This window comes from Procambarus clarkii, chromosome 81, assembly GCF_040958095.1.
Source record: "Procambarus clarkii isolate CNS0578487 chromosome 81, FALCON_Pclarkii_2.0, whole genome shotgun sequence".
In the NCBI taxonomy this organism is placed as follows: domain Eukaryota; kingdom Metazoa; phylum Arthropoda; class Malacostraca; order Decapoda; family Cambaridae; genus Procambarus; species Procambarus clarkii.
In genome coordinates, this window is record NC_091230.1 from 18,962,288 (window position 1) to 18,975,329 (window position 13,042).

Consider the following 13,042-nt stretch of genomic DNA (forward strand, 5'->3'; position numbering starts at 1 on the left):
ACAAAAACATTTTTGTCGTCATGACGTACTTCCTCCAAACACGCCAGAATGGCCTGCAGTTCAGCTTGTGTGGATGATATATAATTACTAAGCCGGAGTTCAATTATCCTGTCCACAGTCCCAAACTCCGTATAATCCCTTATTAGGACACCACACCCTGCCCTGCCATCTTCCGCCACCGACCCGTCGCAATATACATGTAAACTGTTGCCTCTTGGTAACCGAGATATCATGCTTCCATACAAACACCGTAATTGTCCCGGTTCATGATGAATCTTTTTCACCTTGAGGGGTACAATTTCGACGTCTATTTTCTGTACTATCCAGGGAGCAGACATATTACACTGTCGAGAGGGTTTACAGCAGTCAAGTACGTCGTATTCCCTGAGGTCATGAGCTAATCCTCTCGTATAGCGTGTCTCCCTCAGTTTCCTGGAAGTGTGTACGTCACTCAAGCAGGTCTGAACGCTCTCAAACAGCTTATCCCCTCCTTTTCTCCGCATGAAACGAATAGATACTCTAGTGTTAATGTCACGGACTCTATCACACACACTCTGTAAATTTAATTCCATTCTCATTATGTCAATCATTGCATTTCTTTGACATCCAAGAATAATCCTCATAGCCTCGTTCTGTATCAGCTCTATTTTTTGAATTCTGCCTTGGCCTGTGTAAGACAATACGGGTGCTGCGTAGTCTATCAGGGATCGAACAGTGCTTATGTATAACATCCGCAAGATAGGTACCCCAACACCTTTACCAGAAAAAGCCAGTGCTTTTAGAGGATGCAGACGGGCTTTACATAAGGTGCTGATATGATTTATTTCAGCATTTTTACTCTCACATGTGTATCCAACATACATGCCCAGATACTTGTACTTCTGTACACGGCTCAGTTCCACACCATTTAGAGTAAGTGTTATATTTCTTCGTTTCCTATACTCGTATTTGGTTTTATCTGCATTTATAACTAAGCCTAACTTGTGACAGGTTGTACCAAGTATGTTAAGAGCATCTTGAATTTTGTTCCCAGAAGTGCCTTGTATAAGAATGTCATCAGCATATATGATCGTCGTGACCCCTGGAGGATACATCTCTGATGCTAATCTGTTCATTAATACATTGAATAAGGTGGGACTTAATACTCCCCCTTGTGGGGTACCTAACTGAAACCTCCGTTCCTCAGACATGTATCCCTGGTAATACACCTGACCTTTTCTGCCCTGTAGATAATCCCTTATCCAGTGTAGCAATCTCCCTGTTATTCCCAGATTGGCTAATTCGTATAAGATTACTTCCCCATTGGCTTTATCAAACGCTCCTTGTAGATCAACAAAAACTCTACAATTGTCATCCACATTAGACAAGCACTTTAAGAGACAATCCGCAGTAAGACAAATTATGACACTTTTCTACGACTCCGAAGGTAGAGCAGGATCCAGATATCTGCTCCAAGTCGGGGTTCAACCAGGCATTCTAGTTTGTCTTAGACTAATTATGTGTATTATTTAACATGGATAACATAGTTCTATCAGCTGTAACCTATATTTTCCTTGTTCATATTTCTGAGACTTTTCAGCATGGTATTTTGTATAATCCAATAAAAATATGAATAATTTGGTTCAAAATCACATACAGTACTGTATTGTAAATTAATTTAACACTTTAATGTTCCGATGAACTAAAATGCTCTGATGATGCTAAAATGCGTTATCCATCTCGAATTTCCCGAAAATCGCATTTCTTTCCTTCTTTATTTATTTATTTATTTATTTATTTATTCATTTATTTATTCATTTATTTATTTATTTACTTTTTTGGAGTACAGTGAGGATATAATTTATCAGGATATCAACCAAAGAATCAGGGGACCATCAAGATATCACCTCGGCCAACTACCTATCATTCGACGATAATTGCTCTGCTTGTGAGTATTTTCACAATGCTTTGCAAATTACCTGCCAGAAAAGTACAGATGAAAGTTGTTTATTTCTTTTTACACTGATATAGACTGATCATATGTGCCCATTTCTATAATTTTATTGAAAAAGTAAAGAAAGTTTTTGAAAATATGAGAGAAATACTGAAATGTTCATAAACATTTGTATATTCGGCACTGTCACACAGTATCTTTTAACAAACGCATTTTGTTTTGCATCTACAGTATTCCCTGTCTAATTTATATGCAAACATTTTGACACTAAATTTATAGTTATATCCCAAAATCTAACTGAGAAAATGTAAGAGTATAAACAACATAGACATTGATAGTGGACCTTGAGATGCCTGAAAAGTTCATGGTCACGTATGCACCAATGGGTCGGAACATTGAAATGTTAAGCTTTAGTACAGTATATGATTTTCTTATAAACTTTTCATTTCTTTTTTTTTCTTTTTTTAATTATCATTATTTTATTTCAGTTATACGGAGAAGCAAGACAGACTCGCTCACGTCCAAGACAGAGGTTGTTTTATCAGCTACCTCACCGTCTGGCCTTCTCCTTGTCACAGGTGGCTCCTCCTTCTGCTCTTGCTGCAGGGTCAGTACCACTTTTGTTGTTTGACTCTAATTCAGAAGTCAAACTTTTTCATTTTATTCTAAGCTCTGTACTGGATGACCAGTAAAATGTAAAGGCAAAGTCACCTCCCATCCTCAACCATCACCCTCTATCACCACCATCATAATAATACCAAAGCAAGTTTGAAAGATAATATACAGGTACTGTACTAACAAGATATGTGGAGGAGGAGAGAAAGCACAATAAGTAGGCGAGTCCACGTGCAGGGCATTTCCAACATTCTCGTGGACGGTTTGCCTCGGTTCCATCTTCATGGAGTGGACCGTCAGCATGTATTCTTCCAGTGGCTCTACGAGTTGTTCACCTTGAAGTGGATTTCTTCGCATCGACGTGGAACCAGCACTTTCCATCCTTCCTGGCACTATTCCTCAATTGTGAGGCTCTCGCTGCGAATGTTTTTCAGCTGGACTGGTCAAGGAGAAGTGTGCATTTATAGTACTTCTTTTCCCCAGTTCAATGGTTGGCCCGGGTTCTTTCCTGACTGGAGTCATTCTCAGTGAGGATGATCCTTCTGGCTCCTTGGTGCTGGCTCAGCCTTGGTTTCAGGCTCTTCTAGCTCTGTGTCTGAACCCCGGAGTTTTTCCATGGCTCCACCTCTTTCAAAGAATTAGTCCAGCATGATTGGTTTGCTGATTGCCATCTTCACCTTCAGTTCATGGGTATACTCTTTCGTGATTTTGTTGATCTACATCTCATGCCTATTACTGCCACTAATTTTTGAACTGTTGCTGGCATTTAACGTCGATTCTTCTGAAGCTTCATTCTGCATGTTGTCTTGAACATTTTTTTTTTTCACCTCCAAACCACTCATGCTTCTCCAGAGCTGTCTTGTTCACTGGACAGGGTCACTCTTTTTCTTTCCCTCCCTCGATTCATTTCTGCCCCTGTGGTCCAGGTTTCCTTTTTTTTTTTTTTATCAGGTGAGTGTTTTTGCTTGCTCTAGCCTCTGGTTGTTGGGTTGGTGCTTCATGCTCTCTCCAGAGGCAGGAGTTCTACTATTTTGGCTCAGGTGGGCATTTTCTTCATTTTTAACTGCCTTCTTTTCTGGCAAAGAACAAGTTGGCAGCCTTCCACAGGGGTTCTTTGGTTATTGATGCTTTGTTGAATTGACCAGGGAGGTATATCATTGGTTGTCCAGTGGCAGTGATTTGTCACTACCTGCAGTCCAATACCTTAGCTTCAGTGGATTCTCATTGGGTTGATCCGGTCTCCTTAATTCCCTGTCCCAAGGCTTGTATTTCTTAGGTTGTCTGCAGTGTCATCAAGGCTAGCCAGCAATCAGTTTGGTAATGGGTATTGTATACATTGATCTCCCTGTAAATTTCTGCTTTCTTTATGAGCAGATGTTTATTGCCTTTCAGCAGACTTGCTATGCTGCGTATTGATACCATTTTAATGCTAGACTATATACAGAAGTTTCTAAGATGTAATCTGTCATTGTTTTTCCTTTACAGTCATGTCTTCTTGGGGTTCACAAAGTGTGGCCAGTTTGTCCTCTCATACACTCACTCCTGTGACACAGATGACCACACACTGCAGATGATACACAGGTTTGTAAGGCATTTCATTTTATATACAGTATTCATAAATTTTGATTCTATTGAATATTTTCAATAGAATACAAAAATTCAGTGTAACTATAGCACCTGGAAGAATAAGAGGAGGAGGAGCTGGGATATGAGGCTGTGGTGAAGGAATGGTGTATACTTTACGTACAAAGACAAATGTATATTCAACTGTAAGTGGTGCCTTGCATGTGATAAAATTGTGTAGATACGAATGCTTAAATCAGTGAAGTCATGAAAGCAAGCAATTAAGGAAGGTATGAGTTAGGGAAGAGTGAGACAAAGCTCTCTGTTCTTCACTTTAGATATTTTGTTACCTGGTGTTTTTTTTTTCTTTAATTTTCCTTGACATTTAAGTTCTTTGAGGTTGTTTCAACTTCCACTTTCAGAGCATTCCACTTGTTGGCCACCTGTACAGGGTAAGAGCATTTCCTTGTGTTTCTTCAACTCTCTTTTTTTTTCCATTTTCCACCAGAATCCTCTAGTCCAATTGTCTCAAATGAGGCTGTTCATGTTCGCCTTGTCTATTCCCCCTTATTGTTTTGTAAGTAGTGACCTTATTCATAACCCTTCTGCTCCTCTTTTTTTTTTTTTTCCTCTGTAGTTGCAAGACTGAGAGGTGTGTATTCCAATACAGCTTGGATAAGACTTTTTACATTCCACTTAATGCCTATTTTTAGTTTTTTAATTTTGTGTGTAGCTAGAAACATGTTTTATTCAGGATTCGAATATTAATGCAAAACTTTGTTATTAGGGTTAGGAGGCACTGTGATAGTTTGTGAATACAATACAGTAGTCAGATTTAATTACTGTATATACAGTAGATGCCTCCAGATAAGATTTTAATTTCTATTTTTTATAATTCATTACAGATATAGACTGCACTGGTGGGTGTTTATTCCTTATGCTCCATTGCGAAAAGTGGCTGAGGTAATGCTTTTTGGTGACCAGGATTTGCAAGAAGGCTTGTATGAAAATATCTTCATCTCTCTCTGTCAGTGGCCAAGAGATTTATCCAAAATTCTTGTGTATGGTTGTAGGTAAGAGTAATTTTGAAGCTTACTTTAATGAAGAAAATTAGCAAGGTTGCAGCATATTTTGTTGTATTTATCAAGGACAGCTAATATATAAGGACTTTTGGTTCAACACACTTATGCATTTCAAACGTCATTACATTGATTAAGTTGGTATTTATCAAAGACAGCTAATATATAAGGACCTTTGGTTCAACACACTTATGCATTTCAAACATCATTACATTGATTAAGTTGTAATAATAATTGATAAAAGAATGTAATGTGACACACTCAGTGTGTACATGTTTATGCACCATTATGAAAAACAAATTCTGGGGGTGTGATGCTCACTGAAGCAGTTCACATGACACAGGGTAGTGCTGCACTCTTTGTACCATGTTGTGACTTTGTGAAAAGTGTAGTAGTTGTAGTGCCTTAACAAATAAGATGACATGAATGATAGAGTATATTTGAACTAGTTTATGAAGTCTTAACTATGAGACATGGATGAATTTTTAGTTCGGAGAGGTTATGGACATGTGGAAAGTAGGTATAGTCGGAGAATGAGTAAAATTAACACAAGTGTTGACATTATTATTATTATGGTAATAGGAGGCAAGACCTAAACTAAATTTTTTTTATGTGAAATATATTCCAAAGTAAGAACCCTGTATACTAAAGTAAGAAAAAACTCCCCAATCTTGTACAGTAAAGATCTTTGTTAGCATAGTGATTAATTTTTTGGCTTCCCATGACTGCTTGGAGATATCATTGAGCTATTGGTATCATATAAATCAAATCAGTATTTAAACATTGACACAAACAGTTTCAAGTGTAGATATCATAGTGCCCAATAGGCTCAGGAATTTGTACACAAGTTTATTGACAGTCAAGAGATGGGACCAATGAGCCAAAGCTAAACCCCTGCATGCATAATGAGGCGAGTACAAAACTTCAATAATCATGTGATGACCACTTTGTGAAGCAGAGGCATTTTTACTTAAGTGCTGATTCTACATAATACTACCAAATGTAGTGTAATATATGTAATGGATGATAAATTTAGTTTATTAAATTTACAATCTTATATTACTCTCCTTTATTTTAGGTCCTTCTCACCCCAAGAAAGTGGGAAGTAAACATGGAAAATTCAGTCATGGGAGGGTAACCAAGTTACAGAAATACCATCTGTAAAGAATTAATAATAACAGCTCTACTCATTTTCTGATTATTCATACTTTGCATGTGTCCATAACCTCTCCTAACTAAAAATTCATCCATGTCTCATTGTTAAGCCTTCATAAACTAGTTTAACTATGCTGTCATTCATATCACCTTATTTGTTAAGGTACTACAACTACTACACTTTTTCCACTTCACACTTCTCATTCCTAAATACTGTAACACACTTCCAGAGTAGCATGTGTCAGTGAGTGTACATTTGAGTACTTCAGATTAATATTATTATACTGTGTATAATATGTACTATAAAACTTTAGGCTTTAAGGTTTCAGTGCAAGAAATTTATTCATAGTATGCATTGCTGTATTGTATGCACAGAGTTGCTCACTTTTCTAAGTACCTAACAAAGCTAACCTTTCTTGTTAGCACAGCAAAAACCTGATTTAATATCTGGTGCTCAGTAAACAATATATAGTTTGCAACTCCATTTATTTTGTTTGTACCTTTATTATAATATGCTCCCTTGTTTTCTAACACTACTATTTACAGTATGATCGAGGGTAGTGATGGAAGCAGTTCCCAAACTCGCAGATGTTATATCACTATTACTGCTGTTCCTTCGCTTGATAACTGCTCTGCCTGTTATCAGGTGGCCACTTCTTATGAAGAAGAAGGTAAATATACAAACTTGTTTTCTTGTGTAATGTAATGGGGATCTCTGTCTTTCACTTTTCTCTCTTTTTAGATTAGCTAAGAATGGGTCGTTATTTCCCGAATAAAAATATTCAGCGGAGTTCTACTGTAGACTTCAGTCCAATCCTCATGATTTGTAGCTTTGATCGCCTAGATACTACATACACGAGAACGCTGTACTGGGTCCCTAGCAAACTCTGAGATCTTTCTGCTGCCACCACCAATCCAACAGTTCTTATACCTACTAATTGATTACGGGCTGGTTCAGTCAATTGCACATTAATTCCGAGAATGTGGATCCCCAATTACAGTACTTGAAAAGGGAGAGATGAATTTATGTTAAGTGGGCATTACTCAATCACAAGGGGCTTATATATTGGAACAGAATAAGGAATGCTTGCACAGTTCACAGGGGCTTATCTTTATAAAGCAGATCATGGATGATTAGAATTTATTAATTACTTAAAAAATAGACAATGAGGAAAATTCCACTAAACAACTTTAATCACTCAACAAGTATTTATTAAACAAAAGGATATATATATAGATATACCATAACACTCCCTAAACTGAAATCTTCCTAACTTAGAGGCAATTAGAACACTGTGGACTAATACACTGTACAAAAATTACAAGATAAGCACACTTTTACCTTTAATACCACAGCCCGGCCAGTTGTTCAGCCTTGCCTCTGGAAGGGGATCAATGGGAGTTGGGACATCCCCAGGATGTCCCAACTCGCACTGTTCTAAAACTCCCTCTAACCTCTGTGAAGCTGACCTGGGCTGTCTGCCAAACCTCACTAACAAACCTATTTATCAAGGCTAACTCAATGTACTGGTCTCTTACGGTGACCAGATTCCTATTTCAAAACTAATGACAAATTATATAGGTACTTAAGTCAGGTTGATTATTAATTATAATAGTGAATGATACTCTGAATTTATAATTTCCGTGTATTAATAGACAAGATGATCGGTACATATTTTCCAATAACAAGATCCCATATTCTCACTGAAGTCAAATGTCTCTTTGACAACATACGAGACTGAATCTTTTCTCTCAATCAATGTTAATCTAACGTGAGTTCTTAAACAAGGTTAATTATTCATTATTGAGTATTACATTAATAATTCCATTTTTAAGGATTAACCCTTAGACCATGCATATTGGGGGCCCTGGTAGCGAAAAATATTTGAATTATGTAAAAATAATTTGAAATATTTAACAAATCTCCAACTTATTTGCTTCGTGAAACTTTCATCAAAATATTTTCAGACATTGATTTTAGACGAAATTGTAAAAAATAAGAACGTTTTGTTGATAAGGAGAACAGCTCCTAATAACTGGAACTGAAGGATTATGCAGTAATAGAGAGATGCAAGCACCTGTCCTATGCTCAGTGAAGAACAATATTAGGAAGAAGTGTCCACAAAGTGGATATGCAGTTGGTGCCTTTATATCATTGCTGAGTAATATATAACACAAATAATGAATATGTTAATATGATCTATTTTGTTATATGTCATATAAATACATTGTCCAGTGTTAATAAATTTTACTTTCATCAATGTCCCCAAAAATATTTTTAGGGGATTTTTTTTTTTAATTAAGATTTTAATTTTTTCTAATTTGCTTATTATCTGATTTTGTTGTAAGCTTTACATCCTGGAGAATGCATATGTTTACATAACTATGTGAAAATAGAATGAAATTGGTCAACAAATAAATCAGTCACAACTTACAAAACTTGGGACTTAATTTTTTTGGCTGATTTGTTCTGATTTCAAACTATTTTCTTTGTCTCTTTAGGTTGTTTTGATGATTAATGACCATATTAGAGTTTTTTCACTTATATCAAGTATACCCTAAATATATCCCCTAAATCATTATAATTATTATAATTATCCCTTTATTTTTTTTTTTTTGGGGGGGGGGTTACTTTTTCTTTACTTCATTTCAACACATATTGACCTACAACTTTCACATATTCGAGTACGAATGCCAAACAATGTTTATTAAAACATGGTTAAATTAACTAATTAAAACTACCTTTATTGTTGATAACTTCAACTTCAATTGTCTCTGAAACCAGTTTCAACTTTGAGTGGCCTCTAAAATTCCAGTTTTTGACCGATTCTCACTATTTTGACACATTGTGTGCTCAACTGTCTGTTCTACAATCCCTTTAGAATGGATTTTTTTTATAAATGTTATACATTTGGAGTTGTAATTTTTTTTGGTCTAAATTTGTCACGTATTTCAAATGCCCTATTGACAATTTTTTTTTTACTTACTGTAAAAAAAAATTGTCAATAGGATATTTGAAATACGTGACATATACTATGACTATATGTCATAGTATACGTGACTACAGTATAGTGAAAACCTATATTCTAATTTGATGAAAATGAAAATCACATGTTATTCTGAGAGAATAACAACATTAAATGAACAATTGGTGATAGTTCATATTTTTTATTCTAAATTGAAAATCTGAAGTTTTCAATATTCAATTTTGAATTTAATTTTGATTCTCTTGTTTTTCAAGTTACGTTGTGATCAGTTAGACAAAGTTAGAGCATTTGCCTAGTTGATTATGCAACAAAAAAATGGGAAAGTGTTTGTGCAAGTTTTAAAAACTTATGTTGAATTATTTTTTGTCAAATCATGTATGTATATATTGCACGGTCTAAGGGTTAAGCACAAGGGATGGTGATGACGGTGACGTCCCGTTGCTCTGATATGACTCGCCATACATCTTTGCCAGCTTTATATGTAGCAATAGTATAATTCCATACTCAGACCGGTACTCCACATACTTTTTTGTTATAACTCTACTATTCCTTTGTAACTAGCTACAGGGAGGGTGAAAATTTTTTTTTTTTCTTCTCTAAGTGAAAGTGATTTGTGGGGAGAGTTAATACTAGGCTATCAAAATTAGATTTGGCGACCTTGCCTCGTCTCTAAGCCCTTAATCTCTTAGGGAAGATGTTTCTCTAGTAACCCAGGTCAAAGTATCATTTTCCTGCATGCTTTTCATAGAAGGCATATCCCACATTTTAGTAACTGCTATAGCCTTCTAAAACAGTTTAGACTGTTACAGTAATAGTACCTGTGATTCTTGTGATTGGTGACATGCCTGCAAGGATAAAAGGAAATGTTTTCGTATTCACAATTGATACCATATTTTCAGATCTGGCAGAGCGTTGGAATAGCTGTGTGCGATTTAGCTGTCTTAAACATGGCATTACAGTTCATACCAGTTTTGAAATGGTACCGCCTTTCCCAAAGTTCCTCCCTAATGTACAAATGAAAAGGAAGGGCTTTGTGGTGCTCAATGCTGGCAATTTTATTCATGTACTGAATGTTGACTTAGAAAATATGGAGAGAAAAATGAAAGAAGTTGAATCAGAAATTTTAGGTGTTAGACTAAATAGTATCAATGAGGAGGAAAGAGAGGAAGAGGAGGAAAGTGATGATGATAGGGAACAAAATAAAGTGAAGAATAGTGTGTCAGGTGGGCAGTATAGTCTACCAAACCTAAGATCTGGTAAAGAGTATAATATGGTAGACAGCTCTGGTAGTGATGTTGAACATGAGGCTGATGGTCAAAGCAGTTGTGAGGAGGAGGAAGGAACTCAGTTAGAAAAGTACCACACAAGTACTGGATCAGGAATAAGTGGACTGAAGATAACGCTGAATACTGGAGGAAGGTGTGGTTGTAATAGTTCAATGACCGACAGAGACAGAGAATGGGAAATTTTAATAGGAAATTTGCCTCCAAAAAGTGAAGTAAGGACTAGAAATGAAGACAGTAATAACATTCATGGTGATTGTGGAGGCAGTCAGAGTAGTAGTACTGCTGATGGGCTGAGTATTTCTCATCTCTGTGACAATGAAAACTGTGATAACAAAAGTCATGGGAGTCTCAGTGGACTGCAAAACAATAATATTGTTTGTAATCTCACGCTCAAAGAATTTAAATTGCCTGATGATTCCCCTTATCATTTTTATGGTGATGAAGACTGCTTTAATGACAACGACTCTGATGACTCAACAAGGTGCTCCCACCTTAGTGAAGATTCACGTTTAGGCCGCTCTGATCTCAGGGACACAATAAACATTGGTGATAAATTTAGAGCAGGAGTTAATTGTTGTGGAAATAATATAATAGCTGATGATTTGCCCATTAATTCTGTGCATTCCCAACAAGGTAGAAGGGTACTTCGTAGCTCAAGTGAAAGTTCCTATGGTGAAAAAACTCCAACAAAGCAAGCTGAAAAGGAGTACGAATTCATTGATGAAATTACAGAGTCACGTCATGAAAAACTTAGTGTCTTTCGTCGCAGACGTCTTGCTGACAAGAAATATGAATTTTCCGATGAAAATATGGAAAATGTTCCTCAAAAGTATAGCAGCTATAGAAGCCAAAGTCGTAGGTTACTAATGAGTCCATCACGTTCACCAAGATTTCGCTCAATGGGTGTTCCATTATCTGAGCTTTCAATAGAGTTGGGTGAATCATCGGGACTCCTCAGATCAGTATACGAAAAGCTTTTAAGTCCAAACTCTGGTAGTGGGTCTCCTAATGATGTTCTGCGACCAATCAACCAGAATATCACCAGCCCTGTCCTCTCACCTCGAGATGACCGATGGAGAGAAGAGATTGATCGATTGGAAAAGGTAAATTTAAAAGTGTCGATATTATTTTACAATTTGCATGTACTGTACTGTTTTTCTAATCCACCTCCCATCTTATCAGGCCTTTAGATATTTATTAGTTTCTACTGTAGTTATTCTGTCTATTTGTCCAAGCCACTTCACTGTGTCAAAGTCTTAGCAGTTCTCTTAATTATACTGTATAAAAAAAAAGCCTTTTTCACTTCATATAAAATAATGCAACTTTATTTAATGTGTCCTTTCCTTTCTAACATTTTGTTGTTCCTTTTGCCTTGACATAAATTTTTTAAACAACCACTCTAAAAGAACAGATTTGTAAAGGGAATTTTTAAATATTCTATGGTACAAAATAAATACCTAAGTACAGTATACTGTACAGTATAATGTCTGTACATTTAAATACCCTGAATTTTATGAAAGTTTATTTTAATTAGTTTGCAGAATATAATAGTTACAAATAAAGTATTATGTAGTTTAAGTATTATGTGGTCAAATGCGTGTGCTTGGGAGAACCCAGTTTGCAGGTTAGAATCCGCCTCATGGCTCCTACTAATTTTCTAATACAGTATTCATGTTACCGAAGACTTTGCTAAATACTGTAATGCAGTGATCTAATGAGCTTCTTAGCATTGTCTGGCCCATTTTTATATGCAGTAGATTTATTCAAGGGCTTATCTGTTGGTTTCATTGTCTTGCTGTAGCTAATAATTTAATTTCTTGTAAAGCATGGTACAGTGTACTTAAGACTTAATGGTGTTCATCTCAATGGTCTGTTTCTTAACTAAAGAATATGAGTGTCTTGCACAAGGTTTAAATCTAAAAAAATTTACCAAATATGTATGGCAGAAACAAGCACTATTGTGCTTGTGCAAATACACAAGTGCTGTTTATTTTAGGTACTAAATATAAATATGTACAACCAGAATTGATGCATTTCAATTGAATGGCAAAAATTATAGTTAAATGTAAACCTACTTACGTGGCATGATTCATTCCAAAGCCTGTTGGGTTACATCTAACATTAATCATTGTGTTTTTGCAAAGAACACCAGTTACCATTTCACCCTTAGCCAAATAAGGTGAAACTACCAAAATTTGATCTCTATGAAACAAATACTGTCATCCTTTACACCTGAAATGTGTTCCTGGAAGCAACAGATTTAACGGGCCTGGATCACCAACATCAGCAAAAAGTATTGATCAAAATTCTCAATACAATCAAACATTTCTAAAAATAATAATTAATAATTTAATTCAGTAATAGTAGGAAAATGTGGCAACATTGTTTTATAGCTACTCAACATGTTGAGGGCTCTTAACTGGT

At 35.9% G+C, this 13,042-nt stretch overlaps 1 protein-coding gene across 3 annotated transcripts in view; it reads left to right on the plus strand.

Annotated features, from left to right (window-relative positions):
• LOC123773122 (uncharacterized) overlaps positions 1 to 13,042 on the plus strand; it is a 59,768-nt gene that overhangs the window by 5,374 nt on the left and 41,352 nt on the right. For all 3 annotated transcript variants that reach the window (XR_011225187.1, XM_045766619.2, XM_045766618.2), the window contains exons 2-6: positions 2,422 to 2,540; positions 4,034 to 4,129; positions 5,017 to 5,184; positions 6,892 to 7,016; positions 10,232 to 11,721. Coding sequence is in view for 2 of the 3 variants with exons in the window: in XM_045766619.2 (XP_045622575.1) it covers positions 2,422 to 2,540; positions 4,034 to 4,129; positions 5,017 to 5,184; positions 6,892 to 7,016; positions 10,232 to 11,721 (1,998 nt within the window). In the remaining variant the exon portion in view is untranslated. The remainder of the gene's footprint in view (positions 1 to 2,421; positions 2,541 to 4,033; positions 4,130 to 5,016; positions 5,185 to 6,891; positions 7,017 to 10,231; positions 11,722 to 13,042) is intronic.